This window comes from Ambystoma mexicanum, chromosome 1q, assembly GCF_040938575.1.
Source record: "Ambystoma mexicanum isolate Mex_15411 chromosome 1q, UKY_AmexF1_1, whole genome shotgun sequence".
Classification (NCBI taxonomy): domain Eukaryota; kingdom Metazoa; phylum Chordata; class Amphibia; order Caudata; family Ambystomatidae; genus Ambystoma; species Ambystoma mexicanum.
In genome coordinates, this window is record NC_090922.1 from 996,391,092 (window position 1) to 996,413,721 (window position 22,630).

General features: G+C 44.7%; 1 protein-coding gene across 2 annotated transcripts in view; it reads right to left on the reverse strand.

Annotated features, from left to right (window-relative positions):
- The window catches only part of MIGA1 (mitoguardin 1), a 1,504,768-nt gene that overhangs the window by 286,355 nt on the left and 1,195,783 nt on the right, over nucleotides 1-22,630 (reverse strand). For both annotated transcript variants that reach the window (XM_069641662.1, XM_069641663.1), the window contains one exon: nucleotides 5,563-5,697. In XM_069641662.1, the coding sequence (XP_069497763.1) occupies nucleotides 5,563-5,697 (135 nt within the window). The remainder of the gene's footprint in view (nucleotides 1-5,562; nucleotides 5,698-22,630) is intronic.

Genomic DNA, 22,630 nt, shown 5'->3' on the forward strand with positions numbered 1-22,630 from the left:
AGATAGGGTATTATTACTACCCGTCTGCCTTTTCCTTGGCGTTGGATGTACAGATGAAATTGAGCTCCCAGAAATTGAATCATTCGAGTGATTGAATAGTATTAGTGACTGATATAAGGTTATTTCATCCTCCTTGGAAAAGGATGATGTCAATGGAGGTAACTTAGTATTAGGTGGAGCAAATGATTCATTAAGTTGGGGATTGCTTGTATGTACACTTATCACACAGCTGTTATTTTCAGCCCCAGATTTGTTTTCCCCATTTTGGTCTCTCTCGTTTGGGGGCGAACAGGGACTTTTTTGGGGATTTCGTGCATCCTCTTGAGTTGTTAAGTCCACCGTTGTGGGCGTGATATTTCCATCCACAGGTACAGCCAACATTTGTGTGTCAGTGATAGTTATCTCAGGGGACATTTATCACAGAAGCATTTGTACTCATTGTTGCATTTGTTGGAATTTCTACAGTAGAAATTCCCTTTAAAGGAGAATCAGTAACAGCACATACAGGATAAAACTCACAAATGTCTGTAGTCGCAGGCTTTTTTCCGGCAATGTTCGGCGATTGATTGCTGATTTTCCTTTCGTTCGCGATGGTTACAGGGGTTCGCATAGGTGAAGGTTTAAGTTGAAAAGATGTGCTTGAACATTTACGCCCAGGCGGCATGTCTGATTTTAAAGTGTAAATCAGCCCTTTGGAAGACATAGCGTCCAGTATGAAATTAGCAGAGGGTTACAAGAAAATAAAAAAAACTGAAAAAAAGGGGGAAAAACAAAATACTCAGTACCAGCTAGGGATAAGCTCAACTCTAAGCCGACGTGCCACGCTGCTCAGCTTAACAGCGTAACAGCAACTTGAGAAGCGACTTGCTCGAAGCGCGCACGCAGAAGCGCATGCTCGTCACTATTGTAGGGCTTCTGGGAAAAAGGGACGGGCAGTGCCTAAAAGACATTGAAAATAGGTAAATATTTAGTATTTAGTCCTCTTGGGTATGACTCAGGTAAAGTCAAGATGTTCAATGAGTCTTTATACCGTCCAATTGATCCACACGTCTTTTACACGTCCAAGAATAATCGAAATGTTCTTGAGCAGAGCGGTCACAGCTTAACAGCGACTTGAGAAGTGACTTGCTCTTTTTAAAATCAGCCTGCCTCTACTCTCCGCCCTCTACAACTCATCCAGAAGAGGACTGCGAAACTTGTCCTTGGCCTCAAGCCCAGGGATCGCATCTTTCCAGCCCTGAAACCTCCCCATTGGCTCCCAGTGGCTGCAAGGATCAAGTTCAAGACCCTCTGCATTGTCTATAAGGCCTTCTGGGGTCTGGGACTGCAATACTTCCAACTCTCTCTTCGGAAATATCTTCCTACTCAAGCTCTTCGCTCCTCCACCTCCAAATCCTTGAGGGTCAGTCGCTTCTACAATCAATGAGTTGAGTGTAGATCTCTTTCTTTGGCTGGCGCCTCCCTCTGGAACAGCCTCCCTGCCTCTCTGAAACTTGAGCAGATCCATCTCTGGTTCCGGAAGCACCTCAAGACCTTCCTTCTTTGCTTCTGCCTTCTCTCTTACTCTCCCCTGCTGATCTCCTGTCTGATACCACACGGGTCACCTGGCTACCCCTGAACTTGGGTCTGTATCTGTAACCCTACAGTTCCCTTACCTGCACTTATTTCAGACCTGCTGTCTGCACTTTAACCCTCACACTTGCCACCTGTTGGCTGCACTACCTGTTGGTTTTGATCCCTTGTACGGCACTCGCCCCTTCCTCCCCTCTCCTCTGCAATTGTGCGATCTCAATGTCATTAGGCCTAGTAAGATCATTGTCTTTTGTCCTCCCTTGGTTTCCCCCTCCCTTGCCTTGTTGCACCTTGAAACACTTGTATATAGGCACGTTATAAATGCCATTTCATTTTATCATATATCATTATCATATCATGTCATGTGGGTCAATATTGGAGCCCATCAATAAATTCATTGACAGATTTTTCCAACCACTCAGCCAAAGCACTCCCCCTTACCTCAAAGATAAATCATTTGTAATCCAAATTTTTGAGGGGCTAACTTGATCCTGCACAACAGGTCCTTGTTACAATGGACATGAAGGCTTTATATAGCAGTATTCCCCTAGGAGGAGGCCATTCAACAGGCACAATAATTCCTGTATTTGGATCATTCACAGGAGCGAGTTCCAACTGAGTTCCTTTTGGAACTACTATCCATTGCTCTTCGGAAAAAGGTCTTTAAATATCAGGACTAACATTACATGCAGATACAAGGCACAACAATGGGGGTGGCATTTTCACCAAGCCTAGCCATACTGTTTATAGCAGCCTTCGAGCAACAACATGTCCTATCGCAAAGAAATCCATTCAAAGATAACATCTCAGGATGGCGTTGATATATCAACAACATTCCCTTCAACTGTACAGGGTCTATAGATGCAATGAATGATTTCCTTGAGTGGCTTAATCAATGCCATAACATCCAATTTACGATGCACACCAGCACTCAAGAAATGAGTTTCCTGTATTTGACCATCATGAATCATCAGGATACCCTGGTCTGTTTATTGTACAAAAAAGAAACAGACAGGAATACATTTCTGCATTTTTCCAGCTTTCACCAGAGGAGTAAAAAAAAAAAAACCTTTAGAACCCCCGTGCGCGGTTCAGTAATGTACTGTGTGCACTGAAATACAGACTAAGAGAAACAAAGTTTCTCAGTACTGACTGCCTGAAGGACAAGTTAGTTTCCCCATAACGATGAGCGAAGGCTGTGCTTCACTGGCAGAAAGTCAGGACAGGAGACTGAAAAAAAAGAAAAAGGTTGGGGGGGGGGGGGGGTCCACAAATATAGAGGTAAAATAGTAGCAAGTGAAATTTTACTTAACAGTACTGAGACGAAGAAGAGGGCTATGGAGTTGTACCGATGGCAGGCATGTCCAGCTAACGTTTCGGCCGAAAAGGTAGCATAAAAAAGCTGAAATACGCATTTGGAATGGTAAAAAAGACTGAAGCCTTTTATACCCAACAAGGGGAGCAGGTGTTGCGGAGGTGTCCCACACCCCCTAGTTTGTTATTATTGGTTGCGAGGGTGTTCCCCGCATACATTGAATACATAGCGGGGGACAAACAACCAAAATCTCACAAGCTCGAGTTACAAAATGCGATCAAGTGGGCTTTGCAATTTAGTAACTCGAGCTTCTGGGATTCGTTTTTTCAACGTAGATCCCCAGATAATGAGTTTCACTATGGTCAGGCGATTCAACTTAATGACCCACACCTGTGGTCATTTTAGAATTCCAATGAGTATAAAAAGCCTTGCCGCTCAGCAAGAAGGGAAACACAAACAGGCTGAAGAGAAGCTGGCTGGAGAAAGAGGAGCTGGAGACGGGAGCCAAGATCCACGTCAAACAGGAGAGACAGACACCATGGCAGAGGTCCTTCAACACCTTCTTGAATGCTTAGGACTTAAATTGTTGTGCCTTTCCTTAGATTCCCTATACTGATCATCCCTGCATTCCAAGAGCTACTCCAGTCACTGTATAAGTCTATGATCCACTTCCTTCATCGTGTGCACTTAATCCTCGATGTGGTCCTCAGCCTCATCCAGTGTGGCCGGAATCATACCCAGGTCATTGCAGCTCTTCACCTCTTCCTTCATTTTAGGCCACATGTATTTTGCCATCGATTGTAGGAAGGTGTACAAAGCTTTAGAAGTCAGTTCCTTGTCCACCATTGCGCAGTCTTTGGATTTATCCAATATCCTATCACCAGAAGCATGCTTCTTCAAAGTTTCTTTCTTTGGCACCTTGTGTTTCATTGCTAAGAGCTCCACGAGGTTGAAGGTATTGTTGCAAGAATAATAAACAATCGGAAGGAAGCACTCTATAAAGTTATCATCGTATTCGGAGCATACTCCAAACCAGATTAACGTAGGGTCTCTGGGCTCTAGTTCTTCTCAGTGTAAAAAGAGAGAGGTTCTCAGGCTCCAGTTGCTCCTTAAATGACAGTGAGTGATATCAAGCAAGCTCCATTCTAGGCGATCACAGTACACCTCACACCAACAGACTTCAACCGCAGGCTCGTCTAATTAGCCTGTCAGGTGACATCTATCTGCATGCCTGATCAGAATGTGCGGAAGCTCTGCTTCAGGTAGCAATGCACCATGTATGTGAGGACCGCAACAAAGCTATTCAGGTCCGTGCCCACTTCGTCCTCGGCGATCCGACACAAGTCTTTTCATAGATGGCCTGTTCGGCAAAGGTAAAACAGGGAAAAAAATCCCTTTACTTGGAAGAGCCTCTGGAGCTGCGTATGTGCTTCCTGGTTTTCAATAGAACCCCCCGCCCCCCGAAAGTCCTTTTTTAAATGAATTGTTTTGGTGGAGAGAAGGCATGGCTCTGTGATTTCAAGGGCCAGTAGCTCAAAAATAAAGTCAGTCTCGAGACAGCCACTTGCCCTGATCCGACCGAAACCTTGCCTTGTTCTCTCACCTCTGCATCCTCTCTGCTCGAGACCAGAATGCATCCTTCTGCATTTTTTCGCAGTATGTATTTGTTTAATGCATTGCATGCTTTTATCACATAACATACCAGTGAGCTGTAGCACACAGAATAAAACTGTACCAATAAGGCAATGAGATCATGGGATATGATGCCTAAGCACTGTATATAGCTGACAGCATGTTTTGGGTGCATAGAATATATACTTTGTGCCCTCACACTGTACATGAGCCCTCATATTATGATAGTTTACTTATATAGCGCCTATACACAATGTGTTTCAAAGCGCTTCAAGGCAAGGGAGGGAACAAGGGAAAATACAACCACATTCTTACAGGCCATGAACAGTAAGGATGTGAAATTAACTATCGTACTCGGCCTGACGACATTCCAGATAGTGCAAGAGCTAAGACATAGATAAGGAAGGGAGGGGGAGAGTGGGAAGGAAATGGAAACAGACAGGCGACTACCGTACTAGGCCTGACGACATTTCTGGTAGAGCCGGAGAAAAACAAAAGGTGAGGGAGAGGGGTGCAGAAAGGGAGGGGAGGAACAAAAAAAGCGACTATCATACTAGGCCTGACGACATTTCAGATAGTGCTGGAAGGGTGATGGGGAGGAAAAAAAACAGTATAGGAGGGTGGAGGAAACAGACGAGGTTGCTATCATATTAGGTCCAGGGACAATTCTGATAGAGTAAGTGCATAGAAGAAAGTAAGGGGAGGAGATAGGAAAAGGGAGAAGGGAAAGGAGGAGAGAAAAGAGTAAGCAGTCAAAAAGAGTGGAAAAGCAAGAGGGGAGAGCGAATACACTGCAGAAGTCAGTAGTAACACATAATGTTGCAAGCCAGGATACAAGATGAAGATGGGAACAGCATGATTCAGGGCCACCATGAGTACAAGATGCAAAGGAAGTCCAGCATGAGAGTTGAGAAAGAGTGAGTATACATATTCACAGTTGCATTATACATTGCCTATACATTTTTATTTTTAAGATAACTTTAGTGGCTTTTACAGTGCTTGTTTACAGTATGTTGGGTTGGTACGAAAGAGTGTAAACTTACAGTTTCTTTAAAGGAGGAGTTCAGCCAGCGATTATTTGCCACATTCTGTATAGAAGTAGGTGGATTGTCCAGATTTTCAAAGGAATCCATTATTATGAAGTCAAGAACTATGTCATAGAAGTTCTGTTTCTTCACCTGGATTACATTAAAACAGAAATATTAAAGAATACGATTCATGAAAACTCATACACTTTAGCATAAAGAATTCATGGAAGCACAGAAGACTTAAAAAGAACAGAATACACTTATGTTTTAGCAAAACACTGCAGATGCACAGCAATAGTTCACTAGATGTCATCGGTCCAAAAAGAGACTACACAAGAGATGTTCTAACGGGATTTCTAGTTTCAAAATGAAATTACACATTTGTAACTAAATGTCTCACAATATTATTAATGATAGAGAATGCAAAACAACTCTTACTTTTTTTACTGTGCATGAAAGGTTGCCATTATGAAACAATGTGGCCTCCTGATACTTTGATCTACTCTGAAGCAGAAGGCAGGAGTTCCTCTTTAACCTTTGCTGTTTATACTCGCACTACAATCTGTTATAAAAGCTTAGAGCAGGTCTACCCTTTGCAGGTGTCATTTGTGTTGGTAGTGTGCATAAAATGGTGCTATTCTGTTAGGTGGTTTTGAGCCCCAGAGGAGCGTTCCCAGGCCATTTATTTTGTGAATCATGGGTGAGCAGTCCCCTGTTTCTGAATATAAATAACACAAAGGTCATTACCATTGCAGCATCTGGATAGAGAGCCTACATACCATAAGACACCATTGCTGAGTCACTACTGCATCCCCCTCATCCCGCTGCAGTGAAATATTTTGCTGCAAGGTTTGAACTTCCTAAAATGTGCCACATGGGTAAGTCAGGAATTTCTGGGATGGTTCGGCCAACTCTGCTGGATTTCCTATTGGACAACTCTGGTGCAGATATCAAGGCGTGGTTCAAAGCTTGTCATATAATTGCAAGGACTAAGACTCGAGGGGAGATTTTGACCAGCTACTATAAGGAAGTCATGGTATCAAAGCAAGACAGACACAAATGATCACAGTTCAAGGGTGTTTATTAAACTGTAAAAATGGTTGAGATAAATGCCTAATCTAAGATGGGAGCAAGCTATGACCATCAAATAATAAAAATACAGTCTTACGGGAGTCTAGTCAAATAAAAAGGGCCTATACTAAGAAAAGCCTATTGCCAATCCTTACCACTATGCTACAAAATATTGTGGAATATATTTCACAAAAAACAGAAGTGTTCGCAAAATCATAAGTCAGGATGTTATGGCTGGGGTCTCCCTTCCCCACGTTTGAAGCACGGGACAAGGCGAGACTCTTGAACACAGCACACTTCTGGATTTCCAGTCTGAGTTTACAGTTCCTTTTTCCAATATCGGGGCCTTCTGTGCCCAAGTCTCTTTGATGCAAAGTCTCCTGCTTCAGAGGGCCTAATGTATCACAAACAACAAACAAAAGTTCCTTCTAATAATCTTCACGTCGGGCGATTACTCTTCCCCTGAGGATCTCCTTCAGCCGGGCTCCGATCCCCTTTACGTCAGCCTCCCTCAATCGGTCTCAGACCAACAAATCACAGTGGACATTCCGCAGTCGGGTTCATATCTGTCACCACAATGCAGTTCACTTAGCTTTTCAATTCACAGTATCATTATCTTTTAATATTCAGGAATCTTAATGTTTTTTTAACCAATCCTCCGGGTGACCTTCTCCACTTTACTTAGGTCCCCCTCGTTTGGGTTCTGACCTTCCTTCACCTGCCTCCCAAGGCATTTGCCAATTCACACAGACTTCCGAAGGGCGGTAACATCTCGCTGGGTCACTCCGTGATTCTTTGGCAAGTGCAGGTTTCACGCTATCACAATTCTCATGGCATTCCCCTCAGTAACACAGTTCACTTTATTTTAGCAATGTATCAAAGCCTTTCGACTGTACCGCCGGCCTCCCCTAGTGCCTCTTGGTTTTTGTAGTTTTTCTCACTTCCACATATCCTCCTTGTTTAGGAGCGGGGTATTCATTAGAGTTTTTTGAATGAGCGCCCATGTGGCGCCAGACCACTCGAATCCGAATACCTCGGTTGTTCATAAAAGACCTTTGTCTATTATGTTTTCTTTTACGCAAATCTTGCCACTGCAACTTTGAGCTTAACACAGTCCGGTCCACTTTCCATTTCCTCATACTCACCGGCTGTGCTGAACTCATTGGCTTTTCTTCCCCTGGAGTCAAGGACAGTGCCACATTGGCAAGCTCTATTCCCCGCCTGTTACTCACCAGAATGGGGAGTACGTAAAACAGGCCGGACCTCTAGTGCTGGGGAGTTGCTTGAAGGAGCAAGGGTTGGAGCCTCCACCCAAGCCTCCTCTCTGTGAGGGAAAGAACTCTTTAAACCGATATGACCACCTGCTGAACTGTACAGACAAGGGGACCGATCGATCAAAAGAGCGGGGAGAACACACCGCCTCGAACCCAGGCTGTAAAGGAAAGGATAAAAAGTTAAACTATATGTCAATTCTAAATCTGGTTTCCCCAAGACTATAGCCCTTAAGTAGTACCTGGTTTAACTCCCCTTAAGCCAAAAGAACTGGAACAACCTATAAAGCAAAGAGGCTTTAGTATATAGCTAAATGTGTAACTCTCCAGTATTGAAAACAAAGAAAACTATACTTTACCACTGGTGGAAGTAAGATTGGTGTAAAGAATCCTGGGTAACAACGAAAGTATAAAATAAAAAAAAGCAAGGTTAGTAAGGCAGCTATCGCCGAGCGGAACGAGGGTCGCACTGGTTTCGGGATGGTGCACCACAGCAAAGCGTTCCAAAATGCACTTTAGAAATGAAGCCAAAATCCACAGACGTGATGACAGTCTGATGAAAGAGGGATTCCAATTATAGAGTTGTTCTTACCAGACTAATCACTATCCAAGAGTCCAGGAAGCAGGCAAGGGTTCTGGTATACGGGCGGTCAATTAACACAGCAAAACCACTATCCAAGAGTCCAGGAAGCAGGCAAGGGTTCTGGTACACGGGCGGTCAATTAACACAGCAAAATCACTATCCAGGAGTCCAGGAAGCAGGCAAGAGGTCTGGTACACGGGCGGTCAGCAAACAAATCAAAATAAGGTTTAAGAAGAAGGAGTCCGTGTGCAGGCAGGGTCGGTACACGGGAAAACAGGAACTTCCAAAATCAAGGTACAGAGAAAGCACTTCGGAAAGTATGCCGGTTGTAACTTTAAACAGAAGCAGCGTTCTGTACGCCGCTGTGGAATAAGTAACAACAAGGAGGCGTAACGTTTGAAAATGAGGCTTCCGTATCAACGCTGGGAACTACAACCCTTGACAGGTTTTCTGGGTAATGTAGTTCGTGTAGCAATTTTCCACGGCAGCTGCCAGCGCGATAAGAAGGGCGCATGCCGGCGCCGTAACCCTTTATGAAGGGCGATCACTTTCCTGTCCCTTATTCTGGCGTTACCTGGAACTCCCCAATTGTCCTTGTGTACACGGGAGGAACGAGGAAGAACCCGGGGAACGTGGTGTGGCTGAGGGCGAAGTGTAACACGCCCTGGCTATCAGTGCAGGAGGGCCCTGTGTACTGTTGACATCTGTTACACTAATCGCTGCCTGCAATTCCCAGTTTTACTGTTCTTTTATCGAAGGCTTTGCGGCTCTGGGTTGAAAAGGGCAAGGGCATTTCCCTCCTTGTCATCCTTTAGGTTTCCACTGCCTTTCTCCTCCATTTGAACTGCTGCCCCAGAATGGCTCCTTCCTTTGGTGTTCGGCCTTGCTCAAAGTGTGCTCTGCCTTTTATCCCTGTAGGGAAGGGAAAGGGCTGTCGGGTGTATTTAGTTATCATCAATTTCCGGAATCTGCCTGACCCTTGTGTTGGACATGTCAGTTAAACGGCTCTGGTGTTAGTCCATTGTCTTTCGCAGTGTGAGAAAGTGTTCATATAGCAAAAAGGGGGTAGAGTTTCTAAATATCCTATGGGGTAAAATGGGGAAAAGGTGTCATAAGGAAGGGGGCACCGCGTTTCATCCGTCGGTGTCTCACTTCCACTCCCCGAAGATCCCCCATTGAAGTGATCCTCGCACACTGGTCCATCCCCAGGAACGGGAACCAAAAGCAATGGCCATGTCCCGGCCACCTGGATGACAGATCTCAAGGGACTAGCAAGTAAGACACCTTCAGGTTTCTCACAGTACACAAGGGCATGAGCCATTCTAAAACAGTTTTGATGGTTAAAAGACCCAAGTTGCTTCCTGCTTCCTTTGTGAGTTTTTTTGGCTGAGGATTTAGGCATGGACAGGACAGGCTCACAAAGTGGTTGTTTTGGAAGCCTTTTGAAGTGCTTTTGGCAAGTTTAAGAGTGTTTTGACAGTTGGTTAGTTGCTTGTGGTGGTTTTGGTGTTTCTTGAGCTCTGTTTTATCCGACTCTGTTTGGGTGGGTTACTTCGGCTCTGTGTCTGATCTTTCCTTTTTACCCTTCATCCTTTTTAAAAACAAAAAATTAATTACCAAAGAAAGTTTCTCTTATACACCTTTCTCCTGTATGTGTAAAGAAACATGTGTATGAGTGTGTGTGAAGCTGCAAAGTCTTTCTGTGCTGTGCTCAGTGACCATTACTACTTTTTGATTGTTTCGAGAACCCTTTGGCATTATGAGGGTCTTGCTAAAATCCCTCTGCTTGTGTCTGTGTCACTTGCTCAATATTTTGCACATTGGGCCTCATTACAATGTTGACAGTAAAACCCGTCGGTGAGTTGCCGCCAACCCGTAACACTGTTTCCGCTGCCTGACATCCCGGTACAACCGGTATATCATAGGCAGCCGTGGAAATGTTATTTCCCATGGAGTCCGATAAAAAACCTGAGCATCAGCACAGTTAGTAATGGTGCCAGTGCTTCGGGGAAAAGCATGCCGGTAGGGAACTGAACTCGTGGCAGGTCAGGCCTGCCAGGAGTGCCATGCCCCTACCAGAAAACTTTGTTTACGGAAAGGGTGCTGATGTGTTGCAACCGGTACTGTAATTACCGGACCGCCAACCTTGTAATGAGGCCCATTGTCACTGTAGGCACATTGGGTACATATAGGTTTTACACAGTTAGGCCTTAGGCAACATGGACTTTTATATGGAGGGAGATGAAGAAAATCTGTCAGATACTGAGATGGAGGAGACAGTGGTTGTGAAAGTGAAAACGGTGGCTGCGGAGGGGGAGACGCTGGCTGTGGAGGGGAAACTGTGGCTGCGGAGGAGGATATGGATATGAATTAGGAGCAGGTTGTCTTTCCACTCGAGTAATAGCTTGGTTAGGTTGGCGAGATCATTGACATTGAAGTTGGTGGCAGGAGGAGCAGGGAAATGTAGGCACACAGGTGAAGGGGGCTGCAGGGCTGAATGGAGAGGAAGAGGAGGTAGTAGGGTTGCGGAAGGCCAAAGGGCACCAGTGGAAGGAGCCAGAGATGGTCCCCAGCAGATGGCTCAGGAGGAGCGAACAAGAACAAATGCATAATTGCCCACCTGTGGGACGGGTGCAAAGCGGGACCAGGCTTTCCCCAAGACAGGGAAAAGTCAGAAGACAAACCCACCCATGACATCAATGGTTACTGGGGGGGGGGGGGGACTACTTCAGCTTGCTAGAGAGTCAAATTATCACCTCCTCAATGCACAAGCATTGCAGCCTGTGGAACCAAGGAGTACATGTCAGAAGCAGCTAGTGCAGCACCCTCCTGCAGTGGAGATGGCAGCTGCAAGAGATTTCCATATTACAAACTAGCACATCACAGGCAAGCTACATTTACCGGCTGAACAATCATGCCGGGGGATTGGTTAATGGATAAGAAGTGAATATTTCATCAAGAATAGCACACAGTGCATTCATTAGCATGGTCTGGCTATCTTTGAGCAAAAAAGATCCTACTTTAATTAATGTAATTGTGACTGAAATGAAAACTGTGACGCAAAGAAAACCTTAACCAGTATTGCTCAGCAACCTCCTTTGAAGGTACCCCACCAGGAGTGAGAATTTCTAATTTATTTAGTGATTATAGTCACTTAACTTCATATTGCATGCAAGAATATTACCCCGATGAAGGCCCTACAATTGAACATGCCCTAAATCTTTACATGGCGACCCAGGCGGGCTAACTTCCTTTATTATAGATACAACCCCTTCAGTCTATTTGGCTACTGAGCCTCCTACTAACTACGTTATGTACAGTCGCTGCTGTAAGCCAAAATACTGTAACTCAGCCCATTGCTAATGATTCTGTACCATATTACCAGACAGATTTTGTCGGCCAAAACCTGTATGTAACACGTTACCTATACAACTATTGCCAGATGTTTACACCAAATATTGCATATCCTACTGTTTTTGTTCAAAAGGCCCGTATTAACCAGTTCCACTTGACTGAATTGCATGTAACACGTTGCAGAACAACTACTGCCTAGTTGCCTAAAGCCAAGTACTGCATAATCTATTGCGATTACCCACCACAAGGAGTATTGTATTACTGGCTCTGCCTGCCATGAACTGCATGTCACAGGTTGCCTAAACTACAACTGCCTACATGACAGTCTTTGCACATACGTGTCCTCAGCATTGCTAAACCTCCTTCACATATTCTTACACTAAGTCGACATAGTGGGGCACTGACCAGGCCATGCCCCTCTAGCCGAGCACACTCACTAATTATGACTGCCCTAACACTGTTAACAACTGCAGACGGTTGGCCCACTGCGGTTCCGCCTTCAAGTCTGTGCTGCCCTATGACACTGCGAGCAACGAATATTCGTTTACATAATCTGCATGGTGGCTTTACCACCACTACCCAGTGAACTTCATCTGTTTTCTACCTAACATAGCATCCCAAGTCATGAATAGAACACCTAACATTTTGCGGGATTTTACTACGTTCATAAGTCTGCTGCATCTATGCAACACAGCCTACAATATTACCAAAATGAACACTACACACAGCCTCGCTGACCATACGGTCAGCGAGCACCACCATGGTAGCTATGGCACAAACTCTCCCTCACTGACAATATACCCCATCACGATTCTTACCTCCCTGCCTCCCAGCTCACTCTTACAAGCTATTCAAACCTTCCCCACCAACCCAGCCCACGCTCACACCCACACAATGGATAAATCCATTTACTAGCAGGCCCACCCCGAACCAACCATTCCCAACAGCGAGCAGACACTTAAGACTAGGATCTAGAATACACTGCAACCACTTAATCACCAACTTAAAACACCAAACAACTACCAAACACACAGAGTGTAGTCTCATGGCATCTACATCACCAACTAATGACGCTGTCTCAGACAACAATATTTCAGACATCGATGTCAAGGCACAGACCACAACCCCAATGATCAAGGGCGCCTTAATAAACGCCAAATCTATTCCAGACCATGCCTCAGACATAGCCGATATCATAACCAACTACAATCTTGATTTCCTTGCCATCACGGAAACATGGCTCCAAGCCGCATCAGGACCTACCCTTACACTGACCATACCAGACGGTTACGCCATTTATCGCCAGGACAGAGTCTCAGCACAAGGAGGTGGGATTGCATTCATTGCTGAAGTCACACTCAATTTAAGGCCTATACTCAACCAAACCTTCCCATCAATGGAACAACTTTCCATCAAACTACCCATATCTGACACTAAAACACTCGCTATGCACCTCATATACAGACCCCCCGGGATGACATCCTCCTTTGAAGATGACATTGCTCTCCTGCTCTCCAACAACACCAAACCCAACTCGCAGATCTTAATATTAGGCTATTTCAACCTAGGCTAACGGGACACTAGTGATGATAAAGCTTCCTCACTTGCCAACACTATCTCCGAGCTAGGATTTACACACCGTATTACGCAGTCCACTCACAATAAAGGCAGAACACTAGATTGGTTAGCTGACATGAACTGCGATACCAACATACTACCTAACACACCCTACGCATGGACCGATCACCATCTCATATTTATTTATTTATTTATTTGTATTTCTTGAGCGCACAGAAACAGCCCTGAAGCATCGTGGCGCTGGTTACAATAAAAAGTGATACTTAGTTACATCCTAGAGGTATACCCACATGCAGGTTTCGACAATAGAAAAACATTAGCAACGTGTGTATGTTTGGCTGTGGGTAGAGGAAGTTTAGTTGGAGAGAGGTTTTGAGTATTTTTCTAAAAGCTGTAAGGGAGCATTCTGCTCTTCGGGCGTGAGGGAGATTGTTCCAGAGTCTAGGTGCTATGTAGGGGAAACCCCGACCTCCCGCTGTAACCTTGTTGATGTGTGGTACCGTGAGTTGGTTGGTGTAGCAAAGCCTTGTAGGTCTGGATGAGGCCGGTCTGTGAATCGTGTCTGAGAGATAAGGTGGTGCAGTGTGATGGATGCATTTGTGGGTAGTGGTCAGAACCTTGAAGGTGATACGTTCTTTGACAGGGAGCCAATGAGCGAATTGTCTTGCATGTGATATGTGGTCCCTTTTGGAGATGCTTAAGGCTGCTCTCAGAGCGTTATTTTGAGTGACTTGAAGTTTGTTTAGGTTTTTTTCAGAGGTGCCGGCTGGGAGTGCGTTACAATAGTCAAGTTTCGCGCCTATGGTAGCTCTTGCTATTGATAGGCAGTTTTCTTTGGTGAGGAATGGTTTGATGGCGTTTATGAATTTGGTGCTTAGCGCGGATGCAGAGACCATGGCATTGACTTGTTTGTCCATAGACAGGGTTGCATCAATGTAGACCCCTAGCGTTTTTACAGAAGATAGGACTGGGATAGTGCAGTTGTCAATGTTAAAATTGACATAGAGACTATCTATCCTGGCAAGTGTAGACTTTTGGCCAAGGATCAGGATTTCAGTCTTATCCCCGTTAAGACATAGGCCGTTAGTGGCCATCCAGGCTTGAATAGTTGCGTATATGTGTTTTAAGCCCAGGGCTTCTGTGTGGTATGAGCCAGTTAGGGGGCGGAGCACTTGGGTGTTGTCTGCGTAGTTGGTTTAGGCGATCCCAAGTACATCCAGTTTATCGAAGAGAGGCTTTGTAAAGAGGTTGTACAGCGTAGGTGCTGTACAAGAGCCTTGTGGGACACCGCAGTGAATTATGGATGGTGTTGCGTTGGATGTGTTTGAAAAGACTTTCATGGCCCTCCCTTTTAAAAAGGATGTTATCCATGAGGTAGCTTGGTCTGAGAAATGTGCAGAGTGGGAGAGGTGTGAGGTGAGGGTCTTGTGGTCCACTAGGTTGAACGCCGCTGAGAGGTCAAGGAGAAGGAGAAGGGCGGGTTTGCCTGTGTCCAGTATCTTAGTTATTTGGTTTTTAAGGTCCAGCAGAGCAGTCTCTGTTCCGCGGCCTTTACGGAAGCCTGACTGTCTAGTCCCAAGGATGGAGCTTGATTCAAGGTATAGTTGAATTTGGCTGTGTGCCACTTTATCTAGAATTTTGAGAAGGAAAGGGACTGTTATAGGTCTGTAGTTGTTGGGCAGCGTGGGGTCGAGAGTGGGCTTTTTTAGAAGTGGGCGCACCCAAGCTTCTTTGAGGCTGTCTGGGACGGAGCAAGTTTTGAAAGAAGCATTAATTAATGCGGTAATGAGTGGGGCAAGTGGTTCAGCGCAGTCCTTGATTAACTTAGGAGGGCATGTATCGCCTTTGCCTCATAACATTCTCCATCAGTAAAGATAACTCCGCACACCAGTTTACAGCCAATGCACCACCCTGACTCATGAGAAACAACAAAAACATTACTGTCGATAAATGACTCCCATTACTTCAGCCCATCATCACCTATTCATCAGACTAACAAGATAACCTACATAATAGCCTCCAATAACTACAAATCAGCCATCACCCAAACAAAAAAAAAAAAACATTTACAACGAGAGAATTATCAAAGCTAAATCTAATCCTAAAGAACTCTTCAACATTTTGAGAGAGCTAAAATCTCCTTCTCCCCTACCGGACTTGTGCACGAAAGACATCTCTTGGTGCACCAATGTTCAAAAGGCCCTATTCGACAAAATATCATAGTTACAATCTAAATTTGAATCCAAAAAAGCTAGTCTAACCCTTGACGAAAGCCAGAATCCACCATTAAATAAACAACCAAACACCAACATCCTATTCAATTTCTCTACTCTATCTATCAAAGAGGTAGAGGATATAATCTTAACCTTGAAACCATCAAAATGCCAGGGTGACCTATGCCATGCCTCGATAATCAAAGACGTAGCTAAAAAACTTACCCCATTCATCACCACTCTAATTAATGCATCAATCACATCAAGCATTGTCCCAAACAATCTGAAATATTCCTGGGTCATGCCCCTTCTTAAAAAAACCTCCTTAGACCCTAACATCCCCACCAACTATCGACCTATCACAACTGTGCCTTTCCTTTTAAAAATCTTGGACAGAGCAGTTTACCGGCAGATACAGAACCACTTAGAAAAGCACAACCTACTAGGCCTCAGACAATCGGGCTTCCGACCTAAACATGGTACGGAGACCGCCCTGATTGACCGCAAGACACAAATGGACAAACTTAAAGACAATGGCAAACATGCCCTCCTACTTCTTCTAGACCGCTCAGCTGCTTTCGACTTTGTAAACTACGAAGCTCTATGCACCCACCTATCATCAGCAGCAGCCCTCTTCTCCGACAAAGCCAATGCCTGGATTCAGTCCTTCCTAAACAATCGCTCCATGAGGGTCTTTGCTCCATTGGCCGCCGCTGAACCTGCCCATGTTTCATGTGGTGTCCCTCAAAGCTCTTGCATATCACCAACATTATACAATGTACTTACCAAACCCTTGTTTGACAAACTGGATCATTTGGGTGTCACCTACACGAATTATGCAGATGACACCCAAATACTCAGCTAATAGGAGACTTCACCAAAGATTCAAAAGTCCATAACAAAATTTACTCCATCATCCAAGCCTGGATGGCCAAACACAGACTTTGCCTCAATGACGGCAAGACTGAGCTATTTATTCTAGGCTCCCAATCTAGACTTTACAAGCTTGGCAAACTCTATACATCCTACAACATAGACGGCAACATCATCACAGTATCTAAGGACGTCAAAACTTTACGAATCTACCTCGACTCTGCCCTCACTCTGACTAGACAAATCGATGCTATCTCCTCATTCACAGCCTACACCTGTAAGCTTATCAATGCCAGCAGACCGTTTCTATCATCTACCAATTGCACAACTATAGCTAGAGCACTAGTACCATCTAAAATTGACTATTGCAACGCTCTCTATCTAGGTACTAGTCCACGTAACCTTAATAAGCTGCAAGTGATCCAAAATAATGCTCCAAGAGCAGCCTTGAACGTTCCAAGATCTCAACATATCTCGGACCTGAGAGGAAACACCCAGTGGCTCTCGGTTCCGCAAAGAATTGAGCATAAAATCCTCTCTCTCACTCATAAATGCTTGGCCAATTAAGCACCACAATATCTATCCGACAACTTCATACGCAATACCACCTCATGTCCTACTAGATCGGCACAAGCCCACTGTCTGAAAGTGCCTAGGTTCAAGCTCCAGAAAGCAGGAGGCTCTAGTTTCCCTGTGCTTGCTTCCAAACTCTGGAACATTCTACCGCGAACACTCAGACCAGAACAATCCTTCCAACTCTTTAGAAAATCCTCTAGAACATGGATACTCTCGAAAGAATAATAAGAAACACAGAAGTACTTATTCCTCTACCTTATCTCAACCATGAACGCCTCATTTGTAAATGACTTTGCTGTGCTACCATTCACTGTATATTATTGTGTATATCTGTATATTTTTTACCCTGTATCCATGTAACTGCAATAAAATGTCTATGTAAGTAAGTAAGGCGCCCTGATGTCTAAGGGCCTGTTTTTTTGCGCTATATAAATAAACAAACAAACATGACTGTCATTATGACCCAGCCAACAATTTGATTATCTTTAACTTATGAAGGTAATGTAACTCACTCTGCAATATGATCTTCAAACTAATGCTTGTAGTGTGATTGTACTTATTTTGTTTTGATCATCTCTTGTTGATGAATACTTATACATAGTAATTTTATGTTTGTTCAAACTATATTTTTAATAAATAAAGTTTATCATGTTAACATTTGTTGAATGTGTTTATATGTTTGGTTATTCTATGAAATGTAATAATTGGTTGTTTAATTAGTGAAGCTTTTATTACCTTCTAGAAATTCTTTAAAAATTAATTATTAGGTAATTATCCGCAACCTTCCATCTCTTAAGCCCACCACTGACTACGGTTATTTCTGTCACACCCAAGCCCTGTTACTGGCCAGTCCTTTTCCTGGGCCACCTAAGTCCCTCCATCGAGCTTTCTGGATGACTGGCCCTTCTGCCAATTCCCTCTGTGGACAACAGATTGTTCTACCCCTCTTGGCTGCCTGGGTCACTGATCTCTCTCTGCTCCAATGAAATCTCCCCTTCTAGCTCCTCACCCTTCTTCCACCACCACGTGTCACCACTGCAGTCTCCTTCTCATCTTTGCTCCTCTCTGCTCTCTCCAGCCTTCCCCAAAGGCCGTCTTGTTTCAACATCAATTGCCTCTCTTCTGTTCCAGACACACAATCTCCTTTGGTCCTTTCTATGGTGTTATACATCCTCCTCCTGGACTGATCTTGGGTCAGAGGTTTTCACGTGCAAGCTCCCAGCATCTCTGCTTGGTAGTTGGTGGGAGTCATGTATTCCAGGTGCAGGCCCTTTAAACTCTCTTGGGTCAGTAATGCCTTCAAAGGGGAGGGATCTATTTTGAAAATCCTTGGATCATGTAACTTGTACTTGGACTCTATGGCTATGCTGCTGCTGCTTTCCTGTGTATCGACATGTATGCTAACGTTGTCTATATTATGTTTCCTATGATGCCTTCCTCCCTCTGTGAATGCCTGCATTAGGTGTGTCATAGATATCTTTTAAATTATCGCATCTCTCAGAGCTCTTCCTTGAGCTGTTATTTCATAGCAGGTCTGGTCTTTCCCAGACACATGGTTGATTTGCCTCCACAGCTGAACAATAGAGAAATAAAATATACGTTTACATTCTGACAAAGGATGGAGGTCATTTTGTGGCACCCATCCGTGTGAGGCACACGAGAGAAATAAATGGGAATTCTGAATATTACATTGCAAACTTCTCGAGTTGTGCATTCCTAGGGGAGAAAGGAGTTCAGATGCAAGTAAAGAGCGTCAAGTGCATGCGGCTGGTTGTCCCTGTTCTCCCTCAGGTTTTTCCAGGATGACAATGCTACGCAATGGAGGTGAAGTGCATTGTTGTCCCTGTAGGCTAATAGGGTTGTTTAATGGGATCAAAGCTTGCTTTCGTACTGCAACATACCCTCTATTTTCCCTTTTTGGTTTCTTTATGTTCTCAATGAATTGTAATGATGGGGAAGGAAGCTGTTTCTACAACAGCTGAGGGGCTGGTAATCTGCCTTTTATTTGTGGGAAAAGGAGGTTGGTGCAAGGAAAGGGATCACGTGGCTAGCCTATAATTCATTGGGGTTGTGTTCTGAACCCTGAGGTAATTCCTATATAGCTCTGGGCCCTCCATCCTGTAGCTTAGGGCCAAGATAATACTGTAGATAATACTGTAGAGTGGTGCCCCATCAGCCCCCAATCCCTAACAGGTGATTTAATCACAACACAAAATAATGCTGAATACTTGTGGAATGCACAATGGAAAAAACAATATTATAGGGACGTGGTCACCATTATCTCCTTTTCTGGTGAGGTTGCCACAATACCATAAAAATGATGAGCCCTAGGGCGACGTGTCCTGGCAGGAAGCTGATGGAGTCGTGAGACTCGTGAGCTCCACAGCCCTGCATGACTGCACGCGATTTCTATAGAACACAAGCAGTGATTTTCACCCCAGCACACCAGGGGTCGATGTTGGAAGCGCCATAGCTACTGTGGGAGAAATTTCAAGGCACTCTCCTTACAGACCAGTCCTTGGGTCAAGACCCTTGGGGTATACCTCAATTCTAACCTTAGTATGAAAAACATGTTAGTCAACTGAAGGCCTCTTGTGCCACTACAACACGTCTTATTAGACAAATCAAACCTTTTTTGTCAAACACTGCAGCCCTTGCTGTTGCTTTGGTGAACTCTAAACTTGACTACGGAAACTGCCTTCTGATAGGCACCTCACTGCCTAACCTGGCCAGCTGACAGGTGGCGCAAAATCATGCAGTCCGAGCAGTGTGTGGCCTGTGTAGAAGGAATCACGTCTCTGAAGCACGTAACTCTCTGCATTGTCTTCCTGTTAAATACTGCATTTCTTACAAGGTGCTGTATCTCACCTTTATGTGCCTTATGGATAAGGCACCATCTTATCTGAAGGCAAGGATCCAGCATTCTCGTTCCTCTTGCTCACTTCGGTCCAGTAATCTCAAAAAACTTGAGCAGCTACGTTACAGGTTTATTCGCTTTGGAGACTCTAGTTTTGACTTAGTTGCTCCACGCCTCTGGAACTCTGTCCCGTTCTCCCCTTGTCTTTTCTCAGAGTCTCTTCCCTTTAACAAATCCCTCAAAACATTTCTTTTTATCTCTGATGATTAAACCTTCTTAGTGATTCCGGTGTCCTCTCCTGGCTTCTCCGTGCCTCCTCTTCCCTTTTCATTCTTCTTACTTGCTGCGCAATGAGGCCTATGGTCGAGTTGCGCCTTATAAGAGTTGATTAACATTAACTCTGCCTAAGGTCCGTGGAGAACAGCCCGGAGAACCCCTGATGCCCGTACCTGGAATATGGCCGCCTAATACAGTACATCTTGAAGTAAGCAGCTCCAGACCCAGGTGACGGGGCTCAGAAACTTGCAGAGACCATATCGGAGGTGGCGGCGGAGGATCGTGTCGGCAGCCAACTTGGAGGAGGAGGCAGGTGAGCGGGACCAGACATGCTTTGCCTGGCGGACGCCTCCCCATCCCCCAATGCGGGAAGAGAGCTGCTGGAGGAGAGCGCAGGACTGTGTCCGGCAGTGGGGGGACCTCCCACCAGAGAGACAGTGAAGACTTACATTAAATCTGGTGGTGGGAGACCCGATCCCACATTGACATAGTGGGCTGCAGCCTGTGTAGATCAGAGCTGTAACTTTCTCCAGTCACTGAGTCTCAGTACCAGCTTTGTGCAGCAGATCCTGCTAAGCCTCATGAGCCACGTGGGATAGTGCGGGGGACTGCTGCAGAACCAGCGTCGTCCAACCTCACCTCATTATTGGGAGGACACACTATTCCTAGGCAGTTGGACCAAGCTGAGGGGCGCATATATTGCAAAGGTGTAGCATGAAGGCCCATAAACATAAGGATAAGTCCATAACGTCGATCAAGGACCTGCTGAAACTGGCTAGACTTACTTCGGCCCGACCTACTAATCTGGAACAGACGCTAGACACCGCTTTAGACTCGAGGCCAGCCACTAAAAGGCAATCTAGCACAAATGTTACAATTTACACAGAAAGAGATGGCAACTACAGTTCAGGAACTAAAGGGCTCCTTCAAGGAACTGGCCCACAATGTGCAGCAGGCTGAGAATAGATTGGGTGAATATTAGAAATGCATTTTGCAACCACACACACAACTATGACCAGTTGGAACGAAGGGCACTGGAGATGCATTGTACCTCCTTAGATGAGAAAATGGAAGATCGTGAGAATCGCTCACATAGAAATAACATTAGAAGTATAGGAATTCCCTTGGGGTTGAAGACAGAGCTTGAGGCCTATGTTGGGGATCTCTTTACTGAGATCTTGGGAGACGCGACAGAGTTTGACCTTACTAGTGGTTGTCTCAGACTATGCCCCTATTACGGTCCTGCTTGATACATATGCTTTGCATGCACAGAAATCTACCTTGTGCGAAATGAGCGATTCACTCTTACCTGATGTAGGCTACTATAACTCTATTTCTGAGAAAATGTAGCTCTATTTCCAAGAAAACATTTATTCCAAAATCATAACTCTCAGATTGACGAGTATTCTTCCAGAGATTACTCATATGGACCAAACAGGATTTATTCCGGGACGCCAAGCACAGGATAATATTTGTAGGGCCATAGAGGTTATAGAATGGGCAAGACGTGGAAATTAAGAGTTGGCAATCCTTTCAGGCGATGCTACAAAAAGCGCTCAACAGGATGGATTGGGTGTATCTTTCTGGAGTGGGTTTGGGCCTATTTTTATTAAGAGGGTATTGGCCAATTTCATTCATCAAACCACCAAAATTAAATTGAATGGATCGATTTCAGACCGACTAGCTCTGTCAAGAGGGACTCGTCAGGGGTGCCCATTGTATAGTTGGTGCTCGGAAGGTATTTCTGGTATAGAGGTTGCTGGTTATCAGCTCAAGGTAGCTCTGTACACCATGACCCCCTGTTTTTATGCGAGATTCTTTGGTCACACTACCTCATATAGTTACTTTGTTAGAATCATTTCACCGACTTCGGAGTTTAAGATCAATTTCACAAAATCCATCATACTTAACGTTTCGGAGCAACCCTGTACTGTGGGAGAGATGAAGGACGCATTTACTTTCCAATGGGTTTTGGATCGGCTGAAATATTTAGGGGTTTATCTCATGCCCAAACATGATCAAATATATTCTAATAATATTCCAGAAATAGTTTCCACAGTAAAATCAGACTTGAAGCTACGAGGGAAATCGGGATATTTCGTAGCTAGGGGGAGTTGCAGCAGTCAAAATGACCCTCCTACCAAAACTGTTGTATATTTTCCGGGGACTCCCCATTCTCATCCCAAAAAAGGTAATGCAGGAACTTGAGACTCTGATTTTCCGGTTTATCTGGTCTAAGAAGTTCCCAAGGGATTCCAGATATACGTTGTTGGCATCAAAGAAGAGGGTGGATTAGGGGGGGCAGATCTAGAAAGTTATTTATATGCAGCACAACCTTCACCCTTCTTGGATAGTAAAACAAAAGATCAGGGCCCGAAACATTGTATTGACATTGAGCAATCTATAGTTGGTTTCCCATTACATGACTGGT